Source organism: Oratosquilla oratoria, chromosome 4, assembly GCF_046742065.1.
Source record: "Oratosquilla oratoria isolate Oo_2021 chromosome 4, ASM4674206v1, whole genome shotgun sequence".
NCBI classification, from domain to species: domain Eukaryota; kingdom Metazoa; phylum Arthropoda; class Malacostraca; order Stomatopoda; family Squillidae; genus Oratosquilla; species Oratosquilla oratoria.
Genome location: NC_134780.1, coordinates 74,075,647 through 74,102,113, shown reverse-complemented (window position 1 = coordinate 74,102,113; position 26,467 = coordinate 74,075,647). Strand labels below are relative to the sequence as shown.

The following is a 26,467-nucleotide window of genomic DNA, read 5'->3' as shown; positions in this document are numbered from 1 at the left end:
ACATTTTCTGTTATGTTATATTCATTCTGGGTGAAAGAAAACATTTATAACAGCATTGACTTTATATTTTGTAATGTGCGTATTGTGATGCATCATCATACATCAGGCAACCTGATGTGCACGTGAATATTTGACTCATATTGAAGAGAAATGGATAGATAAGTAAATGAATAAATGTAATGATACACCTTACTTAGTCTACAGTCGCAAAACTTTCTTAAGACAATGATAAGAACAAGGTAAAATATCATCTGATAAATGCTTAAACAATTAATCTATGACAGAAAAAGCTAATCTAGGAGATAAGACTGAAAATAACTTCTTGAATCCTAATTATAACTACTCATTATGGGTACTTACTACACAGCCACAAGCACAGGAGCACCACAAAGGCAGGATCATCTCTGGCAAACTGGGCTTTTGTCTCTGCCAAGAGAACAAATGAAACTAATTACCTAAAAACCTTAAATTTTACAAGCAATATTTTTCAACATGTTGGTGGAGGAATTGCTGAGGAAGCTCTAACACTTATAATTTTAATATTCATCATCAATATTACAGCCTTCACTATTCAATTCTTTTCTTCAAGTCAACAAGTAACAAGTGAATTTCATCAAAAACATATCATCTCCCTCTTGTTATAAATACATCTATTCATTCTCCTGGTACAAACTCCTCTCTATCAAGTTAATTTGAACATGCTAAGGATATACTGCTATGTGCTTACCTGAACTGCTCTTTATCTATTCAACCACTCAGCACACAATTCTCAACCATATCAGTTTATGTTTTGCAATGTCCTTTCCTATTATCTGGTTTACAAATTTTGAAAGGCAAGTCATGAAATTTTTGTTGTCTGACACCTTTCCATGTCCAATATAAATAACAGAGTATGTTAAAAAGTCAAGGAAAACTGACATCCTGGATATAGCGTCATAAAGACTACAAGGATTTTTTTTTTTTTTTTTCAGCAAATCAACAATTACTCAATCACTTCATCCTCACTAAGCAACATAAAATCACTGCACTACTTACGTTTCCTATACTGGAAATTTCTGTAAACTTTTTGTGGAGCAATAAACAAGTAGATCATCTGCCACGCAGCAAACTCAAAGTCCATCTGGCGGAACTTGAGGAGGCGCCGCAGGTACTTATAACGCTTGGCTGCAGCCGTCATACAGTCTTGTCTGCAAGGTAAATAGATATGTATAAAACTTCTTGTTCCATTCTTATCATTTTTAGCAGGTAAAATGAGATCATAAAAAGTTAAAATACTGGTATATGTGTTTGTGTGATTCACCATAGTCTTGGTCATGTGTTGGTTTCATGACAGGCAGCTATTAGCCTTCCAGATGTGAGCTTAGAGCTCATATGGCCCAATCTACGGGTAATGCTGTGACTTTACACACACACAAAGATACAAGAGGACAACAGTAAAGGACAAGATGTCAAGCTGGGGAGCAGTAAGAAGCAGAGTTCCATGAGGTTGAGTTTTTGCACTATCAATGTTTCTTGTCTATGTTAATTATATGATGGAAGGAACAAGCTATGCCAACATGTTTACAGATGATGCAAAAATCATGAGTGGAGTGAAAAATGAGGAGGACAGTAGAATATTGCAAAAAGATCTAGATACTATTTTTTAATGGAACCAAAAATGGGAAATAAAGTTCAATACCAAAAAATGCAAAGTACTGGAAATGGGTAATAGCAGCAAAAGGCCATCCTTAAACTATTCCTTGGGTAGCAAACATATTACAAAAGCAAAAGAGGAGAAAGACTTTGAGTATGTTGATAAAATACAACCTGTCACCTGACAGACATATCAGCACAATTGTGGGAGACATATGGACTACTGCAGAATATTAAAGCAGCATTCCATTATATGGATGAAGAGATGATGAAAAAACTCATCAAAACCCTGATATGTCTAAGACTGGATTATGTGTTGGTAGTATGGTGTCCACACAGAGTGAAGGATACAAGCAAGATTGAGAGAATACAGAGGGCAACAACCAAACTAGTCCACAGCCTGACAGATAATCCATATGAGGAAAGACTCTACCAACTTTGAAAGAGCAAAGAGAAAGAGGTGACATGATTACAGTGTTCAGGCCGCTAAAGGGGATAGACTGCACTGATAGAAGAGATCTCCTGATTAAAGATGGGAGGGTAGGTCATGGAAGTAAATTAAAAAAGACCACATGTCAAAAGGATGTGATGAATACAGTTTTCCATATAGATGTATAAATATGTGGAACAGCTTAGGTGATATAGTCCAAGCTCAAACAATACATGAGTTCAAATCTAAATGTGATAACTGCAGACAGAACCCAAGTGTTGCCTCTTTCCTCTATACTACAATTAGGTAAATACACTCTCAACTTCTTGTCCACTAGTTGGAGAGCCAGCTCGCAATGCAGCAATAATGAATTAGTGTGGGATTGTTTCTATGTCACCATTTTTTAATAATAAGAGGAGGGGAGCAATTGCAGGCTGTCAGCTCTACTTATATGAAAACGTTGAGTAAACATAATTGAAGATTCTGAAGAGATCCTGGGTCAAATCCAGAAGCTAAGTGTTAACCCCTCTGGCCTGCACCTCTACATGAGGGTTAGGGTATTACCAAGTTTTGAAGATGGACCTAATGACTGTTACCAGCCACTACAGGGCTGCAAGTTCCTAGCTGATAAATCTCAGGAATTACTTTTTTTTATTGTCATTATTATTAACAGAGGTCAGAAAGAAGATAACAGCAAGTTGGTAGTAACCCCATACTACATTAAATTCCCAGTTTACAAAAATTTACCTGTGAACAACTGGTGTTGGAAGTGGGGAACTGCTGCGGTAGCTAAGTGGGACTGAAGATGAAGAAGACACTGATCCTAGTGGTGACTGAGCTCTTGTGGGTGGAGGTGAAGTCTGGTATTTAACTGAACTATTTGGAAAAAAATATAAATTATACTCAGCATCACATATATTGAAAAATTTCAAGATAAATACATAGTTACATACATATACCAATGTTTTTTCCCACTTACAAGGGAGGTAGCCTGAGTCAAAGGCATAGCTCCACTCTCACCCATTTCCTCCCCATGTACTCCACTCCCATTCACTAGCCCCCTCTTCCTCTTTTCTTGGCTCCTCCTGGATGATAAGTCATCTCTGCATCTCGCCCATTGCCCTGGGTCAGAAACAATGTAGCAAGACACAGCACATCCACAGCAAGGCTAGGCTAATTCATTTATTCACCAACCCCCTCATGCAGAAAAAGAGAAAACAGAAAAATCCCTTCGGGCTGCATCAAAATTTGGAAGTAGGTAGAAACAACTTTGCCAACCGTGTAGTAAATGAATGGAATAAACTTCCTGCACAGGTAGTGCAATGTAGTTCAGTTCGAAGCTTTAAGAATCAGTTAGATAAATACCTAAGTGAGATGCTGTAATGATTATAATTTATCTTATATTATTTGTTTTTGTTTTGTTATTATTTGTCTGTCTGATTTTCATTTATTTTGTTTTTTTGTTATCATTTGTCTGTCTGATTTTCATTTATTATTAGTTATATGTCAATTTATCATTATTTACTATTTACCTGTTTGTTTATTATTCAACTATACCTATGCATTTATTTATGTATTTTATTTGTTATTTACATTATTATAGTTTTTATTTATTGTTTTATTATTAATATGATTTTTTTTTCGCATCCGACCTAGATATGGATCAAAAGGTCTCCTGTCGGCATGCTCCGCCTTTGTAATATCATTCACGTGCGCTCTCTTACCCCCCATCCCCCACCCACTCCCTTCCATACACCAAAGCATCATCTATACACAACCATTCTCCATTCACCCCTATCTTCTGTCCTCTCCCTTCCTTCCTCAATAGACATTCCCCTCTTCCCCAATGCCCCTTTTACCCCATCCATCTCATACTTGTTCACTCCCCACACCTCTGCCTTCCATTCCTCTTTTATTAACCCCTTCCATACGGTGCCACACACGTAGGTGTCATGAGGAGCAAGTGGATTCGCGACGCTGCCATATCGGCGTCTTGATTATATTTATTGTAGTCGCCCCTGTGTTTTTACATTCTCCCAAATGCGCCCTGAATCCCATTCTCTGTGGTTTTCAAAATTCGCGGGTGAAAGAGAGAGCGATCGATATAAGCGGTGACTATATTTTATGATGCGAGTATTATTACGACACGTCATACGGCTGGCATTGGCTGCTGCCCGCGAGATTTAAGTCCCGTACTGAAGTGGTTAATCTTTCTTCGCTTATTCTGTCCGTGTATTCAAACCATCCCAATACTCTTTCATCAGCCCTATCCCCCAACTCCCTTTCCACCCCTATTCTCCTCATTTCCTTGTTTCTCACTCTACCCAGCCTAGTAACCCCTATCATACTTCTCAGGCATTTCATCTCAAATACATTTAAACTCCTCTCTTATGTTCCATACTTTTGCCCCAAACAGTGCTGTTGGCACAATCACCACTTTATACAATCTCCTCTTAGCATCCATTGCCACAATGCCACTCCCCACCCAGACCCACAGATTTCCACATGATCAAGGAATGAATTATAATTCAAACTCAACCTATATACATACACACACACACACACTTCAGTGAACGGACGGCGTAGAGGACGCTCTGAAGAAAAAGTGAAAAATAGAGGATTCCAAAGCAAAGGAAGTACCTATTGTATTTGCAGGGTGGGGGAAATTGCTCGTGGGGTAGTGGGAAAGTAGGGAAAGAGAAGGGGAGGGATTACTGAGAGAAATGGAAGGAAATGAGGAAGGAGAAGACTTGGCCCAGGCAGACAGACGAAATGTAAACATAAAAAAACGACCCCCCGACCAGCTGAGCGACGACGAAATGTCTAATAAAAATGAAAAGATCAGAAACATAGATAAGAGCAGTACAATGGAAGGTGAGGATGATAATTTCAAAGGATTTAATGAAAGGGCGGCGGATACCAACCTCCCCCGACTGACAAAACTGGAGGAAAAACTTCAACAAATATCTGACAACTGGGAAGTTAGGTTTGGCAAGATGACAAAAATTGCCGAGAGGTTTGAAAAATTTGAAAAACTAGAGAAGGCGAACAAAAACTTAACTGATGAAATAGAAGACCTAAAAAGACAGTTAAGAGAAGTAAAGGTGGAGAATGAGGAATTGAAGAGGAATAGTAAAGAAAACAGAGAGGCCATAACTAAAGAAGCTAAGAATTGGAAAGCAACCCAAGAAGACAATAAAGTTTCATTCACTGACATAGTCAAACAGCAATTGAAAGAACATACTGAAGACTCGGTTATTAAAGTGATGAGACAGAAGGAGAATATAGTAAGAGATTTAGCAGACAAGAAGAAATGTATAATTATATTAGGAATGGAAGAAAAACACAACCCAGATAGAACCACAAGAATCAAAGAGGAAAAGGAAAAAGTAAGCCAATTACTAGAATCAGTTCAGGAAGATGAACCAGAAATTATGAAGCAAATCGATGAGAAATTTAGACTCGGAAAGTATAGTAAAGATAAGACCAGACCAATTAAGATTAAATTCAAGTCACAAACGACGGCAGAGAATATCTTATCCAAAACAGGGAAACTAGCAACAAGTGAACAATATAAAAAGGTATGGATAAAAAGGGAAATGAATAAACAGGAAAGAGAGGAAGAAAAACAGAAAAGACTTGAAGCTAAGGAAAAAAACGAGAAAAGAACAGAGTCAGAAAAAGAGAGATTCTATTGGAGAGTAGTGAATATGAAACAAAAGAAAGTCGACATACAAGAGAAAAACAAAAGGGAGACAGAGAACACAATGGAAGTGGCAGAAAACTAAGAGTGTCTTACACAAATATAGATGGATTAATTACAGGATTGAATGAGCTGAATGATTATTTGAAAGAAAAAGAACCAGACATAATGGGAATTGTAGAAACAAAATTAAAAGGTCCACTACCACCCAACAATGTAGGACATGATGCATATAATCATTGGATTAGAAACAGAGTGAAAAAGGAAGGGGGTGGAGTTATGTTCCTGACTAAGAAGGATATAAACGTGAAGTGTGTCACATATGGAAAGAATACAGTAGAGATAATAATGATGGAAGTAGAAGACAAAGATAAGAAGAGCTGAAAGTTTGTGATAAATTATGTGCCCCCGAAAACAGCCTCATGGGAAGAGAGTGAACATAAAAGTATGTTAGAGGACACAAAGATAGCATTAAACAAGATAATGGAAGAGGGAGGAAGAATAGTTATGATGGGCGACTTTAATTGCAAAGAAATCTGCTGGGAAGAAATGACAGTAAAGGGTGGAGACGGCTCATGGGGAAACGCTCTACTTGAGATGGTTACTGACCATACAATGACACAATGGATACAGGAGAACACTAGGTATAGAAATGAAGAAGAGCCATCGAGACTAGACCTAATAATTACATCTGAACCTAGAATAGTGGACAAAATTGAATATAAAACACCAATAAGTAAAAGTGACAACATATTGATTGAACTGGAACTTAATGAAGAAAAATATATGAAAAGAAATGAACAATACAGAAAAGGAAGAATGATGTATGAAAAAACAAACTTTGATAAAATAAGAGAATTCTTTCAAAAGGAAAACTGGGAAGAAATATACAAAGAAGAAACAACAGTAGAAGAGAAATGGAATATTTTGACAAAAATTTACAAAAAAGGAGTGGAAAAGTATGTCCCAAGACAAAAACAAGGAAAAGAATATGTAAAATGCTGGTACAACAAAAGTTGTAGGGAGTTAAAAGACAAAAGAGACAAAGCCTGGACCAGATGGAAAAAAGACAGAAGACCTGAAAAATGGAAAATATATACCTGTCATAGAAATGAATATGTACAAACGTGCAGAGAGGAAAAGAGAAAATATGAAAAAGATGTCATAGAAAAGTGTAAAGATCAACCAAAACTATTCTACATATTTGTAAACAAACTGAAAAACAAACAAGACTTGGAGAAATTAAGACAAGAGGGAGTTGAATACACTGAGGAAATAGATATGGCGGAAATTATGAACAAACATTTTAAATCAGTATTTACAAGGGAGAACATACAACCTGAAGAGAACGAATGGAAAGAGAAAGTCCCCCCTATGGAAGAAATAGAAGTAACAAAGAATGAAATATTAACACACTTGAGTAATCTTGATGTCAGAAAATCGCATGGACCAGATGAAATAGCAAACTGGATACTGAAAGAATGCAGGAATGAACTGGCAGACAAAATACATAGCATACTAAACAGTTCCTTGAAAGAAGGAAAAGTTCCAGAAGATTGGAAAAAAGCAAATATAGTACCTATATATAAAGGAGGAAATAAAGAACCTACAAACTATAGACCAGTCTCTCTAACAAGTACAATAGCAAAAATTTGTGAAAGAATTATCAAAAGTAGATGGGTAAAATATTTAGAAAAAAAACAGTGTTAAATCCAAGGCAATTTGGATTCAGACAAGGATGATCATGCGTCACCAATTTAATATGTTTCTATTCAAGGCTAATAGATATAATACAAGAAAGAGATGGATGGGCGGACTGTGCATTTCTAGACCTAAAGAAAGCTTTTGACAAAGTACCACATAAGAAGTTGCTTAAGAAATTAGAAACTCAAGGAGGAATACAGGGAAAACTACTAAATTGGATGGAAGACTTTTTGCAAGAAAGAAAAATGAGAGTAGTGATAAGAGACCAGCACTCAAAATGGGATGAAGTAATAAGCGGTGTTCCGCAGGGAACAGTTCTGGCCCCAATAATGTTTGCTATATATATTAATGATATGGATGAAGGAATTGAAAGCTATATGAGCTTCTTTGCAGATGATGCGAAACTACTGAAAAGAGTGAAAACTGAAGAAGATTGTGAATCACTACAGAGAGATCTAAATAAAGTACAGGAATGGAGTAGGAAGTGGGAGATGGAGTTCAATACAAAAAAGTGTAGTATAATGGAATTTGGAAAAAGCAAAAACAGAATAACAGCATATAAATTGGGAGAAGAAGGAATAAAAAAAGTAGAAAATGAAAAGGACCTGGGAGTCATTGTTATGAATAATAACCTGAGAAACAAATAAATAAGATTTTTGGAGAAACCTATAATTTAATAAGAACAATCAAAGTTGCGTTTACATACCTGGATGAAGAAATGGTGAAGAAAATCCTAATCACCCTGATAAGACCAAGATTGGAATATGCAGCAACGATATGGTCACCAAGTACAAAAAAATGTATAAAAAAACTTGAAAGAATACAAAGAGCAATTACAAAATTGGCACCAACACTCTCAAAACTATCATATGAAGAGAGACTAGAAAAACTTGAACTACAGACACTAGAGCAAAGAAGAGAGAGAGGAGATTTGATAGCTATTTACAGAATCATGAAAGGCATAGAAATTACTGATAGAGAGAATCTGATAAAATGGGATGACAGAAATACAAGAGGACACGGAAAGAAAATAAAAAAAAGACAGCTAGAGAAGAGATTTGAAAAAGAACAGCTTTCCTCACAGAGTAATAGACAGTTGGAACAAGTTAGATGAGAAAGTGGTGTGTGCAAAAACAATACATGAATCTAAAAATAGTTTAGATAAAATGAGATATGAAGACGGGACCCCACGAGCATAGCTCCCCTTCCTGTAAAATACAACTAGGTAAATACACATATATGTATATATGAATTTGTATCTTTATGGGGACAAGGACATCCACTCTGTCTGGAGGGAAAGCAGGGGTGAGAAGCCAGCCTTTGAATATGCTTGACTTTTGTACCCCTACTTCTGTCTTCACATATCACCCCAGCATAGTGCAGTCTTGTATCAACTTTGGGAAGGTGCTAGGAAGTAGCAGAGAAATGCTGACCCAGGGACAGGAGCCCCTTATGGAGGTAGTCATCAGCACACTGGCAAGAAGTAATATGCCCAACTTGCAATCACTCAGCCCGTCAAACCACACCCTGAGGTAGGTTCCTTCCAGCACTACCTTCACTCCATTCATGTCCACACAACCACAGAGACCATGGTCCATGGCACTCATTCCTGCCCCTTCAGTTGGACTATGGCCAGCAACACCATCAATATACACTCTGGCCCCTCCTTCAGGACAGGAGATAGTTACTCCCAGCAAGTCACTGTCAGTGTTCCAGGCATGGGCGGTAAGCATAGAGGGCTACAGCTTTATCTGTGGTTGGCTCCCACCAGTTCCCACCCCATACATGAGGTTGCTGTACAATTGTGAACTCCAGCAGCATATCGACAAGCAAGACTTTAAACAGAACAGCTCCAGCAGCAACTGATGTAGTGAGAAATGTCATGATCAGCTCTCAGTGCTAGGTAGAAGCATGGTCAAATTTCTTCATATATTCCCGACTGTCTAGGGATAATGTCAACATTTATGTGTCCAAATGTCAATGTTATGGTAAGCATGACTTTGTCCTCTGTTCAAACACCTTTTTAGTAACCTTACTATGGCCTTTCTATCAAATCTTTTGCATTTTGTCAAACATTGGTTCTATTGTTAGTATTTTTTTCAGATGGGTGCAGGGATCCTGGTAGTGCCATCTGCAAGCATGATTTCCTCTCCCACTCATCCACTGCTAACTAAAAGTTAATTATCTATTTTACTTAATTCATCTATCCTTTTCTATTTACAATTAATATATTGTAGAAGAAGCTCATCATTTTGGCCAAACAATTTCAGAACAAACTGGTTAGTTATGATAGCTGTACTCCAAATTTTCATAGCTAGGAGTCTGGCACACTTCTGCATGTGAATGAGCTGAATTCCACTTCCACGGCTCTGCCTACCTCAAGTTAGAAAGTCAAATGGCTGAAGCTCATGAACTGCTCCAAGTAAAATTTGAAGTTAATTCCATATTCATTTTCCCTGAAGAGTTGCAAAACATAGCTCATACCTATAAACAAGAACATTATTGTAAGCTGTATAGTAGGTTAGGTTTGGTAGGTTAAGTTAATAGCTGGTCATAAGAAAATAAGAATGAAGGAGACTGCAAGAGACCATGAAGCCTACACTAGGCCTCATGGTCTGTCATCCCCATCCATAATGTTGTCTAACCATTTCTTAAAACGACTGATAGTTTCAATGCTCACTACATGGTTAATAAGACTGTTCCATTCCTTGACCACCCTATTAGTAAATCAATTCTTGCCTATTTCCTTCTTAAATCTAATATTTGTCCATTACTGCGAGTCCTGCCGTTATCTTAATATGATGACCTTGTTTGTGTCATCCTTGTTCAACCCTTTGAACTATTTAAACAGCTCTATTACATCACCCTGCACTGCATCTTTCCAGACAGTGTAAGTTAAGGTGCCTAAGCCTCTCTTCGTAAGGTAAATTTCCGAGCCCATGTATCATTTTGGTCATTCTCCTCTGTACTGACTCTAGTGAAATGATGTCCATTCTATAAGACGGAGACCAAAACTTAACCGCATAATCAAGGATAGGTCTAATACTAGATAGAGTTTGCTAATTAACTCTGCACTTCTATTCGTAACCATCCTAGCAATGAAACCTAATGCTCTGTTTGCTTTATTCCTGGCACTAATGTACTGTTTCCTGGATTTAACAAAGGATTACAAAGGCAGAGCATGCCAACAGGAGACCTTTTGGTCCATATCTAGGTCGGATGTGAAAAAAATCATAATAATAATAAATTAATAAATAAAAACTATAATAATGTAAATAACAAATAAAAACATAAATAAATGCATAGGTATAGTTACATAATAAACAAACAGGTAAATAATAAATTAACATATAACTAATAATAAATCAAAATCAAACTGACCAATGATAACAAAACAAAAACAATATAAAATAAATTATAATCATTACAGCATCTTGCTTAGGTGTTTATCTAAATGATTCTTAAAGCTTCGAACTGAGCTACATTGCACTATCTGTGCAGGAAGTTTATTCCATTCATTAACTACACGGTTGGCAAAGTTGTTTCTACCTACTTCCAAATTTAATCTATTTCCGGACGGTTTGAGACCATTGTTTCTTGTCTGATTCTCATTCAATGTGAAAATTTTGTCACTTTTGATGTTGTCAATTCCATTTAGAATTTTAAAGACCTGTATCAAGTCACCTCTGAGTCTATGCTTTTTTAGGGAAAACAGATTCATATGTTTTAGTCGATTTTCGTATGATTTATTTTTGATATTTGGAATCAGTTTTGTGGCTCGCTGTTGTACTTTTTCCAGTCTGTCAATGTCTTTAATGAGATTCGGTGACCATACGGAAACAGCATATTCCAAATGTGGACGAACTAACGATTTATATAGCTTGTTAATGAGTGATGGACTTTTGAAATCAAAAGATCATGCAATCAGTCCTAGAATCTTATTTGCTTTCTCAGAGGCTGAAATACACTGCTTAGATGATTTGAGGTCGTTACTGATAATTACGCCAAGATCTTTTTCACTATCCACTTTTGTTAACGAATTTCCAAATAACTTGTAATCGTACTTACTGTTATTTTTACCTATGTGCATACCTTGCATTTACTTGTGTTAAATTTCATTAGCCATTTGTCAGACCATTGCTGTAATTTATCTAAATCTTCTTGAATATCTAATTGGTTTAAGTGATTATTTGCCATTCCACACAGTTTTGTATCATCAGCAAATCTGGAAACAGTAGATTTTAGTCCATGGTCTATATCATTTATATATACTATGAATAGAAGTGGCCCAAGAATGGAACCCTGAGGAACTCCACTTGTAACATTTTTCCATCTATAAGTTTTTCCATTTAAAACAACTCTCTGCTTTCGATCATTCAACCAATTACTAGTCCAACTTAATAGGCTACCACTTATTCCGTGCGAAGCAAATTTTAGTCTTTCGTGTGGGACAGTATCAAAAGCTTTTGCAAAGTCTAGATATAATAAATCTATATTGTTTCTTTTGTCATAATTCGAGATAACTGTTGTAGAATTTGAGTAACTTAGTCACGCAAGAACGTTTCCGTCTGAAACCATGCTGGCTATCATTTATCTAACGGTTACTTTCTAAATGATGTTCAATAGCATCTCTGATGACAGTTTCCATTATTTTTCCTTCGATTATTTGGTTTCTATTTGTCACCTTTTTTGAATAGTCAGGTCAAGACTCGCTAGAACTCCCATGTATCTCTTGCCTTCATTTCTATATTAAAGTGTTATCTTACATCTATTTTTGGGGTTGTGTAGCCCTATTTTTAACATGATGCACTTTGAGATATTGAAGTTCACTTGCCATTTAACTGATCATGTGAACAATTTGTTAAGATCATCCTGCAGAATCTCAATGTCGTCTCCTGACCTAATTTGGCATCCTATTTTAGTGTCATCTGCAAACTTACTAACATCACTATTAATCCCATTGTCCAAGTTGTTTATGTACATAATGAACAATAAGGGACTCAAAACCAAGACCTGGGGGACCCCACTAGAAACACCCCCCCCCCCAATTAGAATTTTACACCATTTATGGTGACCCACTGATTTCTGTCACTGATCCAAACTCTAATCCATTTTAACACTTTTTCTCCTATGCCATGGGCTTTGATTTTATTCAGTAGTCTCTGGTAAATAACATTGTAACTATCATAATCTGATGCCTTATATACTTTAGAGAGAAACCATGTTGTGTCACAAATCAAATTATATCTCTCAATGTGTTACCAAGGATTACAAAGGCGGAGCATGCCGACAGGAGACCTTTTGATCCATATCTAGGTCGGATGCGAAAAAATCATAATAATAAAATAAATAAAAACTATAATAATGTAAATAACAAATAAAATACATAAATAAATGCATAGGTATAGTTAAATAATAAACAAACAGGTAAATAGTAAATAATAATAAATTGATATATAACTAATAATAAATGAAAATCAGACAGACAAATAATAACAAAACAAAAACAAATAATATAAAATAAATTATAATCATTACAGAGTCTATTAAGGGAGTGTTGCATCGCTTTAGAGTAGGTAATTTTTTTGTTCAAATATGTGTTTAATGAATATAGGTATAAATACCCCTTACATTAGTGTGTAATTCCTCAGGGTATTGTGTTCCTCCCTTGTATATATAAGGCATGGTGAATATTTAATGAAGATATAGTGAGCTCTAATCACTTAATGGAAAATCCTTCCACATCATTCAGCTTGGTATGAAATGAAAGCTTAGATTCTGAGGAACAAATCTTGTTGAATACATTTTTTCAAACTAATACCTCTGATTTTTTATTAGTTTCTCTGTATAATTAAAAAATGCTGCAAAATTCAGGTTTCATAAATAATTTGCTTTAAATTCAAATTTCTTTTATTTTATACTATAGAAAATAAAGAGCATGATGTTTTCTTTCAAATGAAATAAAATGACAAAAATCCATAAAGAATAACCGAAGATATTACAACAGAAAGAACAAAAACAAACTTTACAGGATGAGGGATTTCAATTTTTGTGACCATTTGTTTGATGGTTGCGATGTATATAGCAAATCTCCAATTTCCTCTTCTTTGCTGAAGGTGAGGGTGAGTGGTGTGGCGTGGGTGGAGGTGTAAGGTGGGTGTGGCTAGTAAATACTTGTGGAGTGCTGGGTAGAGCTGTGCTGCTTTTCTCCTCTTTCTTTTTCCTTCTTGTTTCTATTTCAGGCACTCACAGGCCCTCTCTATATTCTGCTGCTTCACTCTCTAGTTTGTTAATTTTTCCATAATCACAGCAACAATACAAGGCGAGGAATCAAAATTATTGTGTATGGTGAAAGTGCCAGGAGCAATGTCACCTTACTTTGACCTTTTCAAGAGTATTGGTGCTCTGTCCATTGTTTTTGTGGGGTATGCTGGTGGGAGGAGTTGCCAAATATCTCCATAAATACAATTCTGTAGCAAAAAACGAAATAGCTATAGAAATGTTGATGCTATTTCAATATACAGAATGTTTTTTATGCAATGGGGTTGCCAGCGGTTGCCAATATTTTATCCATTTTATGCTGTGAAAAAAAAAAAAAAAAAAAAAAAGTTGCATACCTTTATACGAGTGTTGCTGCCACCATCATAGAGATTCTTTTGAAATGTTTACCTAAATTTCGCTCATATACCAGAATTTTTTGAATGATCACTGGTGACGCTCCCACTATTATTGATTCAAGCATTTTACTTATAACTGATGTCAAACTGATTGGCCTGTAGTTGCATATAGGCAATTTATCTCCCTTTTTGAAAACAGGAACAACGTTTGCCTGCCTCCAAGCAATAGGCACAAAACCAAGTGTCTACCAACTTATGAAATATTTCTGTTAATTGGTTGCAGACTTCAAATTTACACTCTTTCAGCACTCTCGGGAAAAATTTTGTCTGGACCCAGGGAGTTTGTAGCTTTAAGTCTTTCAATCTGCTTGACTACTTCTACCTTAATAAAGCTGATATTAGTCTACTTTCTTCATCCCCACTGAAAATTGGATCACAGTCAGGTACCTTATCTATCCTCTCCTTAGTACACACCGAGAGAAAATATTTGTTAAACACCTCACTCATTTTTTCTTTGATTCTATTATGACATTTTTGTCATTTCGAATTGGGCCTATCCTTTCCTTGTTTTTTCTGTAGAGATGAAAGAAGCCCTTTGGGTTGGATCTCGCTTGTCTGGCAACCTTATTTTCATAGTTACATTTTGCTGTGTGCGTATTCTTTTTAACCAGCTTTGCCATATCGTTATATTTGGATCTAAGGTGTTTCTTCATTTCTTATTCTTACATAAAGTCCTCTTTTCATTCCAATCTCATGTTTCAGCCTGTCCATCATCCATTTGGGATTATTACTATTCTTCTGTATTGACTTGAGAGGAATAAATTTATTTTGTGCATTTAGAATTAAATCTGTTAGGTTACAATACATTTTGTCCAAATCACTGACCTGGCTGTTGACCTTGCACCCACAAATGACCTGACCCAAGTCACGCATACCCTCCATGACCCAACTCCTGACTGCACTAATGACATCCGGACTGACCATGTACCTGACCACATCACAGCCCCCTGGGTCTTGTCTTGTCAAAATTGGCTCTCCTGAAGTCTGGTATTTGAATATCATTTGTACTTTTTAATTCTTCCCAAATAATATTAAATCTTATTTCTTGATGATTGCTAGAACCTAGGCTATCTCCCACTTTAACATTACTCATTAGGTGCTCATTATTTGTTAAAAGTAAGTCCAGAGTATTCTCTCCCCTCATAGAATTGGTAATCATTTGTTTTAGGAAGTTATCCTGTTCCACATCTAAGAAAAATTTTGCTTCCTGATCTCCTACTAAAATTTTCCAGTCAATGTTTCTTTAATTAAAATCTCCGATGATCACAACATTTTTGTACTGGGATGCCCTGTGAATTTCACGAATCAGGGTATCAGTCTGCTCAATACTGAGATTATGTGGCCTATATAAGATGCCAATAATAAGTTTCTTATTCTTGCCTATAATCTCTACCCAAACAGATTCTGTGCTATCCTCTTCCTTAATTGAATTATTTTGAATACAGTTTATTGTATTTTTAACGAAAAGTGCTACTCCTCCCTCACTCCTGCCAACCCTGTCCTTGTGAAAAAAACTTATATCCTTCTATCTCGATTTCCAGAGGGAAATGTCTATCAGCCATATTGATCCAGGATTCAGTAATAGCTATAATATCAAATATCTCTACGCATGCTTTACCTCACAGTAAATAAATTTTATTTATTATGCTTCTGCTGTTTGTATAGTAAACTTTTAGTTTATCCTCCCTCCACCTGATTTAGTGATTCTTTAAACTGTCCCTCACTGAGCTGTTTCTATTGCCTAAACTATATTCCAATACTTTCCCCCTGACTCCTACATAATCTACCTGAAAAAAACCTGCACCTACTTTTTGCACAAGGGATTCAACAAGAAACCGAAATCCTCTGGGCGACAAGTACACCCTGTCCTTTGAATATAGATGATTCTTACTGTAAAAGCGATCCCAGCTGTTGACAAATGCCTATCCTTTGGCCTTACAATGTTTTGCCAGCCTGCAATTCATTGCAATAGCCCTGGAATGCCACATGCCTCCAACTCTATGCCTCGGAAGGATCTCACATACAACAGGAACCCCTCCCTTATTCCTAATCTTATCTAGCACATCCTGAGACCATGCAAACAATTCCTCACTCCCTAACTTACCTATGTCATTCCCACCAACACTCAAACAAATGATGGGTTTCACACCTTCCCCTACTATACATTCTTCAATCCTGTCTTTAACATCACCTATCCCTGCCCTGGGTCCCATGCTTCCTAACTTTGTCATAATAGTGAATATGGCACAACTGATACAATGTTGTATTCACTATTATAATTGGCTATGATGGAATGGGTGGGAATGGTTATTATGCCTTTTTCTTTTTGGCTACCTCCCTTGTATGGGGGAAAAAGCCTATGGTATATGTATGTATGAATACAGCAGTGATGTAAGTGGATGTTGCATTTGCACATGCTCAGGACACTGCTATACTCCTAGCCATTAAAATTCAGAGTATGACTGCTGTATTCATATCCTGCTCAAATTCAGAGAGACATTTAATTTGGAAAATAATCTTTCAATTCATCAATTATTTGGCCCTGGTCTTACTTGCATCCTTTCATCCTGAAAATTTACTGTACTGTTGTATCCAGCCATTTTGCATTGAGAATTAAATACAAAAACATTCCCAAAAACCAAAATTTTACTCCCTGCATGAGTGTTAAGAAAGTGTCAAATAACACACTGAAGAATCCTGGCCTTAACAAAGAAATGAACCCAAGTATAGATAAAACCATCTAATAGGCTGTAATCATGATTTACACACACACACACACACACATTCAATGAACGGACGGCTTAGAAGATGTTCTGAAGAAAAGTGAAGTTTTGTGGATCCCAACGCAGAGAGAAGTGCCTATTGTATTTACAGGGTGGGGGGAAATTGCTCGTGGGGTAGTTGGAAAGTAGGGAAAGAGGAGAAGGGGAGGGATTACTGAGGGAAATGGAAGGAAATGAGGAAGGAGTAGACTTGGCCCAGGCAGACAGGCGAAAGGTAAACAAACGACCCCCCGATCAGCTGAGCGACAATGAAATGTCTAATAAAAATGTAAAGATTAGAAGTATAGATAAGAGCAATACAGTAGAAAGTGATGAGAATATTTTCCAGGGATTTAAAGAGGGTGGGGGGGACACAAACCCCCCCGACTGACAAGACTAGAAGAGAAGGTCGATAAGATGATCGAGGACTTGGAGCGTAGGTTCGGTCATGTTAACAACATTCTACAAAGGGTTGAAAAATTGGAAGAACTAGAGAAGGCGAACAAAAACTTAACTGATGAAATAGAAAACCTGAAAAGACAGTTAAAAGAAGTAAAGGTGGAGAATGAGGAATTGAAGAGGAATAGTAAAGAAAACAGAGAGGGATGGAAGTCGATAAAAGAAAACAGTAAAGTTGCATTTACTGATATAATTAAACAGCAAATGAGAGAACAAACTGAAGACTCAGTTATTAAAGTGATGAGACAGAAGGAGAATATAGTAAGAGACTTAGCTGACAAAAAGAAATGTATAATTATATTAGGAATGGAAGAGAAACATAACCCAGACAGAACCTCAAGAACCAATGAGGAAAAGGAAAAAGTAAGCAGTTTACTAAAATTAGTTCAGGAAGATGAACCAGAAATTATGAAGGAAATTGAGGAAAAATTCAGGCTCGGAAAGTATAGTAAAGATAAGACCAGACCAATTAAGATTAAATTCAGGTCACAAACGACGGCAGAGAATATCTTATCCAAAACAGGGAAACTAGCAACAAGTGAACAATATAAAAAGGTATGGATAAAAAGGGAAATGAATAAACAGGAAAGAGAGGAAGAAAAGCAGAAAAGACTTGAAGCTAAGAAAAAAAACGAGAGCAGAACGGAGTCAGAGAAAGAGAGATTCTATTGGAGAGTAGTGAATATGAAACTAAGGCAGTTCGACATACAAGAGAAAATCAAAAGGGAAACAGAGAACACAATGGAAGTGACAGAAAACTAAGAGTGTCTTACACAAATATAGATGGATTAATAACAGGATTGAATGAGCTGAATGATTATTTGAAAGAAAAAGAACCAGACATAATGGGAATTGTAGAAACAAAATTAAAAGGCCCACTACCACCCAACAGTGTAGGACATGATGCATATAATCATTGGATTAAAAACAGAGAGAAAAAGCAAGGGGGTGGAGTTATGTTCCTGACTAAGAAGGATATAAATGTGAAGGGTGTCATATATGGAAAGAATACAGTAGAGATGATTATGATAGAAGTGGAAGACAGAGATAAGAAGAGCAGAAAATTTGTGATAAATTATGTGCCTCCGAAAACAGCCTCATGGGAGGAGAGTGAACATAAAAGTATGTTAGAGGACACAAAGATAACATTAAATAAAATAATGGAAGATGGAGGAAGAATAGTTATAATGGGCGACTTTAATTGCAAAGAAATCTGCTGGGAAGAAATGACAGTAAAGGGTGGAGACGGCTCATGGGGAAACGCTCTACTTGAGATGATTACTGACCATACAATGACACAATGGATACAGGAGAACACCAGGCATAGAAATGAAGAAGAACCATCGAGACTAGACTTAATAATTACATCTGAACCTAGAATAGTGGACAAGATTGAATATAAAACACCAATAAGTAAAAGTGACAATATATTGATTGAACTGGAACTTAATGAAGAAAAATATATGAAAAGAAATGAGCAATATAGAAAAGGAAGAATGATGTATGAAAAAACAAACTTTGATAAAATAAGAGAATTCTTTCAACAAGAAAACTGGGAAGAAATATACAAAGAAGAAACAACAGTGGAAGAGAAATGGAATATTTTGACAAAAATTTACAAAAAAAAAAGGAGTGGAAAAGTATGTCCCAAGACAAAAACAAGGAAAAGAATATGTAAAATGCTGGTACAACAAAAGTTGTAAGGAGTTAAAAGACAAAAGAGACAAAGCCTGGACCAGATGGAAAAAAGACAGACCTGAAAAATGGAAAATATATACCGGTTATAGAAATGAATATGTACAAACGTGCAGAGAGGAAAAGAGAAAATATGAAAAAGATGTCATAGAAAAGTGTAAAGATCAACCAAAACTATTCTACAGATTTGTAAACAATAAACTGAAAAACAAACAAGACTTGGAGAAATTAAGACAAGAGGGAGTTGAATACACTGAGGAAATGGAAATGGCAGAAATTATGAACAAACATTTTAAATCAGTGTTTACAAGGGAGAACATACAACCTGAAGAGATTGAATGGAAAGAGAAAGTCCCCCCTATGGAAGAAATAGAAGTAACAAAGAATGAAATATTGACACACTTGAGTAATCTTGATGTCAGAAAATTGCATGGACCAGATGATATAGCAAACTGGATTCTGAAAGAATGCAGGAATGAACTGGCAGACAAAATACATAGCATACTAAACAGTTCCTTGAAAGAAGGAAAAGTTCCAGAAGATTGGAAAAAAGCAAATATAGTACCTATATATAAAGGAGGAAATAAAGAAGAACCTACAAACTATAGACCAGTCTCTCTAACAAGTACAATAGCAAAAATTTTTGAAAGAATTATCAAAAGTAGATGGGTAAAATATTTAGAAAAAAACAGTGTTAAATCCAAGGCAATTTGGATTCAGACAAGGATGATCATGCGTCACCAATTTAATATGTTTCTATTCAAGGCTAACAGATATAATACAAGAAAGAGATGGATGGGCGGACTGTGCATTTCTAGACATAAAGAAAGCTTTTGACAAAGTACCACATAAGAAGTTGCTTAACCCCTTCCATACGGTGCCGCACACGTAGGCGTCATGAGGAGCAAGTGGATTCGTGACGCTGCCATATCGGCGTCTTGATTATATTTATTGTAGTCGCCCCATGTGTTTTTACATTCTCCCTAATCTGCTCTTAATCCCATTCTCTGTGGTTTTCAAAATTCACGGGTGAAAGAGAGAACGATCGATATAAGCCGTGACTATATTTTATGATGCGAGTATTATTACGACACGTCGTACGGCTGGCATTGGCTACCGCCCGCGAGATTTAAGTCCCGTAGTGAAGTGGTTAAGAAATTAGAAACTCAAGGAGGAATACAGGGAAAACTACTAAATTGGATGGAAGACTTTTTGCAAGAAAGAAAAATGAGAGTAGTGATAAGAAACCAGCACTCAAAATGGGATGAAGTAATAAGCGGTGTTCTGCAGGGAACAGTTCTGGCCCCAATAATGTTTGCTATATATATTAATGATATGGATGAAGGAATTGAAAGCTATATGAGCTTCTTTGCAGATGATGCAAAACTACTGAAAAGAGTGAAAACTGAAGAAGATTGTGAATCACTACAGAGAGATCTAAATATAGTATAGGAATGGAGTAGGAAGTGGGAGATGGAGTTCAATACAAAAAAGTGTAGTATAATGGAATTTGGAAAAAGCAAAAACAGAATAACAGGAGCATATAAATTGGGAGAAGAAGGAATAAAAAAAGTAGAAAATGAGAAGGACCTGGGAGTCATTGTTATGAATATGTCACCTGAGAAACATATAAATAAGATTTTTGGAGAAACCTATAATTTAATAAGAACAATCAAAGTTGCATTTACATACCTGGATGAAGAAATGGTGAAGAAAATCCTAATCACCCTGATAAGACCAAGATTGGAATATGCAGCAACGATATGGTCACCAAGTACAAAAAAATGTATAAAAAAACTTGAAAGAATACAAAGAGCAATTACAAAACTGGCACCAACACTCTAAAAACTATCATATGAAGAGAGACTAGAAAAACTTGAACTACAGACACTAGAGCAAAGAAGAGAGAGAGGAGATTTGATAGCTATTTACAGAATCATGAAAGGCATAGAAATTACTGATAGAGAGAATCTGATAAAATGGGATGACAGAAATACAAGAGGACACGGAAAGAAAATAAAAAAAGACAGCTATAGAAGAGATTTGAAAAAGAACAGCTTTCCTCACAGAGTAATAGACAGTTGGAACAAGTTAGATGAGAAAGTGGTGTGTGCAAAAACAATACATGAATTTAAAAATAGTTTAGATAAAATGAGATATGAAGACGGGACCCCACGAGCATAGCTCCCCTTCCCGTAAAAATACAACTAGGTAAATACACACACACATATATATATATATATATATATATATATGTGTACATATATATATATACATATATACCAAGGGCTTTTTCCCCCTTACAAAGGCATAAAAACCATTCCCACCCATTCCATCCCTAACACACTCCACTCCCCTCCACCCTCTATCCTCCCTCTTATCTTGGTACCCCGATGGAGCAGTGATTTACACAATATAAAGAAAAGTTCTGTATGGTTAGTACCAAAATCCAAATACTTGAAATGTGAACAAAAAGTATAGGTACGGACGAATCCGATTGTGGCACCACCATTGCACATGTACTGTTTACAATGCCATATTTTGCAGCCTGTTGAAATAAGTATGTCTGTTTGAATGCTTGCAGCATTCAGCGCATGCACAGGGTATTCAAATTATATTGTTGTTGTGCAAGTGTATGCCCAATTCTTCAAAAACAAACAAATTTTCACCGATTTAAATGCAAATTTGGTTATCAACCTCGGCAAAATAATTTTTGGAGTAAAAATATAAAGGTAAGGCACCAAGAACAAAATATTTTAGTGTAAGAATATTGTTTTTTTTAGCCTATTTTCTCCCGGAAACGAGCAGCTTAAGATTATTGGTAATCCGACAACTAAGCTTCATTTATGAACATGTAGGTAGGTAGACGTGAACGATGTCACCATTGCATATGTAAGGTTTACACTGCCATCTTTTGCAGTGTGTTTGAATGCTTGTAGCATTCAGTGCATGCACAGAACTTTCAAATTGTATGCCCAGTCCTTCAAAAAAAAAAAAAAAAAAAAAAAAAAAAAAAAAAAAATTACATGCAATTTGGCTATTAGCCATGGTAAATTAGTTTTCTGAGTGGAAATCTAAAGGCAATGCACCTATATATGAATAATTAAATGTGATATTTGTATTTTTTAGCCTATTTTCTCCTGGAAATGAGCAACTTTAAGATCGTTGGTAATATGTCAGCTGTGTCTTAACGCAGAACATGTAGGCATATTCTCTGATACTTAGTCGTGTTTGTTTACACATGACATGTTGGAGATAATATGCATAGTAGTCGTAGAGGGTGTTGTTCACAAATAATACTTACATTGTTATGGTATGAATTTTAAGATGTTAGGCAGGCTATGCTAGTATGCCTATTACATAGCTGGCTGCGGCTATGATAGCAAATATATGAAATAGCTATTAATAATATGGTCAGTATTCCATGTCTTAGACCATGTCCATGACCATGAGTCTAGACTAATAGAGGTCTAGACAAGACTTAATTTCCTTCTTGGTTTCATGATAATAGACATGAGCTGCTGAAATAAGGCTGTTCATTCAGATTATCATGATTAAACAAAATAACTCCTTTGAAAGTAAAAATACTTTTTTTCTATTTCAGTAAATTGGTGTAAAAAATAATGCACCAATATCAACGTAAATTTAAGTTAGGTCTTAGGATAGTTGCAGTACTGACTGGTTAGTGTACTGAGAGGCAATCTAAGGGTAAGGGCTAAGGCACCTATATATGCACTTTTTAATGTGATAGTAGAGTTCTTTTAGCTGCATATACATTACATTGATGGAACATGTTACATGATAGGTGTTAGTAAGAATAGTATAAAAGGAAGGTCCTACATTGTTTTTGACATGCTCAGGTGATTTGTTGACCCATAAAACCTTCACATGCCAAGTTGCATGTCAATTGGGCCAGGGGTTTGGATTTTACAGATGATTATCTCTAAATTAACAATAGTTGCCATGGCAACATGAAAGGTGTTAGTAAGAATAGTATAAAAGGAAGGTCTTACATTGTTTTTGACATGCCCAGGTGATTTGTTATGTCAATTGGGCCAGGGGTTTGGATTTCATGGATGATTATCTCTAAATTGACAATAATTCCCAAGGCAACATGATAGGTGTTAGTAAGAATAGTATAAAAGGAAGGTCCTGCATTGCTTTTGACAAGCTCATGTGATTTGTTGACCCATAAAACCTTCACATGCCAAGTTGCATGTCAATTGGGCCAGGGGTTTGGATTTCATGGATGATTATCTCTAAATTGACAATAGTTGCCATGGCAACATGATAGGTATTAGTAAGAATAGTATAAAAGGAAGGTCCTGCATTGTTTTTGACATGCTCAGATGATTTGTTGACCCAAAAAACGTTCACATGCCAAGTTGCATGTCAATTAGGCCAGGGGTTTGGATTGTACTGATGATCATCTCTAAATTGACAACTTAATAGTTGCCATAAAAAGGCAAATTTGGTATGATGGAGATGTTCCACATTGTTTTTGACATGCTCAGGTAATTTATTGACTCATAAAGCCCAAGTATTCCAAATTTTAATAAAAGCGGACCAGTGGTTTAGAGTTTGTGTGTATTTCTTTACCAAAATCTTTACAAATTACCACCCTTAATTCTAACCTTTTGTTATGTTAAAGTCAAGCCAAAATTTTGGAGGAAAAAAAAAAAAAAAAAAAAAAAAAAAGTATCTCCCTTATTTTTCAAGCTATTTAGAAAATTTAAAAAGCATTTTGTTTCTAATTAAATTGTCTTTCATATGCAACAAGAATTTAAGGGATAATTTTTTTTGAAAATTTTGTCTAGGTCAAACACTGCTAGAGGCGCTACCATCTATGACATCCACCAATAGCACGTCATTTTATGCGCACGCCATTCAAACGGCCAAATTTACATGTCGCAAGAAATTTAATTCATAAAAATGTCACAAGAGTGTATTTAGTATGATCATAATAAATTTTAACCAATCACATCATCAGTTACATGTAGGTACATAAAAACATAAGATAAACATGGCAGCCTGCATTCAGCAGTAAATCAAACAAATTTGTTTCAATGTGAAAAATAAGCTAAAAAAAAACTCCATTAAATGGGCAACAGACCCAAATAAACAAAAACAGTAAAATTTTACTTTCGACCATTGGAGGAATATAGCAATACAAAATTAAATAGTAATTTTGTAAATTAAAATGTATCAACGTAATATGCAATTTTGTGTGCGGAAATGAAAATAAAAAAAGTTGCTAAAACAGATTTCTTAAGTAACGAAGTCGTGTACGACGAATGGTACGCCATGTTTGTTATGGTACATGCCGACGTCGGAGAAATGAAAGAACGATAAATTTGTCTAAACTAAACCAACCTAAACTAACCTAACCTAACCTGTGTTTAATAAATCATTACCTGCAAATTAGATGTCATCTGGCTCGTCCTCGTTGTCGTCGTCGTGAGAGACGTTGGCGGGCTTTTCAACCACTCTCTCAGCTTGCGGAGTATACCAATATTTTGCAAATGATTTGTTATCTTTAGGTTAGGTTAGGTTACGTTAGGTTAGTTTAGTTTAGTTTAGACAAATTTATCGTCCTTTCATTTCTCCGACGTCGGCATCTACCATAACAAACATGGCGTACCGTTCGTCGTACACGACTTCCTTACTTATGAAATTTGTTTTAGCAACTTTTTTTATTTTCATTTCCGCACACAAAATTGCATATTACGTTGATACATTTTAATTTACAAAATTACTATTTAATTTTCTATTGCTATATATAATATTCCTCCAATGGTTGAAAGTAAAAATTTACCACAAAAACTATAAGTCTCACAGATTATTCTAATACCAAAACCAGGGTAGGGTATTACGGAAGAGCTGAGAAATTATAAGTACAAATTAGTTTTCTTTCCTATCGGGTCAGATTATCGGATGTTAAATGTATTGCAACATTTTAACTGCCGATGCAGACGTTTTGGCCTGATTTGGTGGGACAAAATAGGCCTGATTTTGTACCATTCAAAATGCAATATCTCGGAAACTAGGACAGCTAGATGGATAATTCAAATTGCATTGTACTCATAGCGACTTTCTGCATCCCATGAAAACTACTTCAGTTCAAATATCAGGAATTCCATTTATATGTTGACCTAGGTACCTATAATTTATAATAAAGGCTATAGAAAATAAGCCAATTCCCCTTTACTGAAATAACAGACATATAATATACATATTCTAACACTCCATTTCATAAAATCTACATTTACTGCATACTGCTTTGAAAAAACAGTACGTTAACTATAATAATAATTGATACTTTCCTGAATTAGATTCAATTGTCAATGAATTATTATGAATATATATTTAAGTTGTGTCATATCTTTTACTGATTAATATCCAACATTATAGCAGCAATAAAATTAGAATTTGTGACTACAAACATCTGATGAAGTTATTAACATAATAATACATCCTTACCTCATAGTTAACCCTAGAAATTACACGTATCTCTTTCCTCTTACAAATTTTGTTTTCATTCTGCAGTGCCAGCTGTCAACATCAGTGTCCGCAAGCAAACTGTGGATCGAAGATTTAAGAATTTCGCTAAACAAAAATTACAGGATTATTTGAGGTTCACAAATATTCATAAAAGACGTAGTTATCAGGAATTATAAAAAATTTCTAAAACAGTTTTAAGAACTATCATTGGTTTACTTACTCTAAACTTGTGAGAGGAGGGGGGGATAAGTTTGTGAGATCTGTGATAGGCCAAACTATGTTGTTTGTGAAATAAAAGGGGAAAAAATCTTAAGCCCCAAAGATACCAACGAGATATATATTATAGAAGATCATACTTATGTTAACTTGTTGTCACAACTTTGGGTTGTGACACACGGCCTACTATTCATTTTCATTTACTTTCGTCTGCTTTCAAACCCCAGTTACCGCATACTTTCGCTCATGGGCCTAGCCAACGCAGGTTCCACTGCCTTTCGTATCCTTTCAGCCCTTTTCGGCCAGCAATTCCCTACACTCCTCGGAATTGCCGGAACTCTTAATTAAGGCCTCTATTAACTACTTCTTGATATTTTCCTTCTCCTTATCCTCATTAACTATTCGTTAAGGCACTGTAACTGATTGTCAAGTTGACAATCAGTTACAGTGCCTTAACGAATTTGAGAGAGACTTCTAATTACTCAGGGAAACCCCTCCCTCCTCCATTCAGTTCCATTCAGTCACGAATGTTTAATATTAAGTGTGGGATTCCACAATTTCTCAAGTTTACTGTTTCTTATTGCAGTTGTAAGTTGCCACTTTATGAATAGAATTAGAAGTATTTCCTAACCGTTCGAATTAGGTCTAACGGTTATACCCCCCCCCTGCGCGCTTGCCATTTATTGTT

At 35.8% G+C, this 26,467-nt stretch overlaps 1 protein-coding gene across 5 annotated transcripts in view; it reads right to left on the bottom strand.

The window, feature by feature from the left end:
- The window catches only part of Unc50 (Unc50 RNA binding protein), a 192,623-nt gene extending 166,981 nt beyond the window's left edge, over positions 1-25,642 (bottom strand). For 3 of the 5 annotated variants that reach the window (XM_076184283.1, XM_076184284.1, XM_076184285.1), the window contains exons 1-4: positions 25,543-25,642; positions 2,810-2,938; positions 1,036-1,187; positions 361-426 (exon numbers count right to left, since the gene is read on the bottom strand). In XM_076184283.1, coding sequence (XP_076040398.1) covers positions 361-426; positions 1,036-1,187; positions 2,810-2,938; positions 25,543-25,547 — 352 coding nt within the window. In that variant the 5' untranslated portion in view covers positions 25,548-25,642. Of the gene's footprint in view, positions 1-360; positions 427-1,035; positions 1,188-2,809; positions 2,939-9,846; positions 9,956-11,561; positions 11,685-25,542 lie in introns of those variants that run through there. The other 2 variants (XM_076184287.1, XM_076184286.1) reach the window with 2 other exon arrangements.
- Between the last annotated feature and the right edge of the window lie 825 nt (positions 25,643-26,467).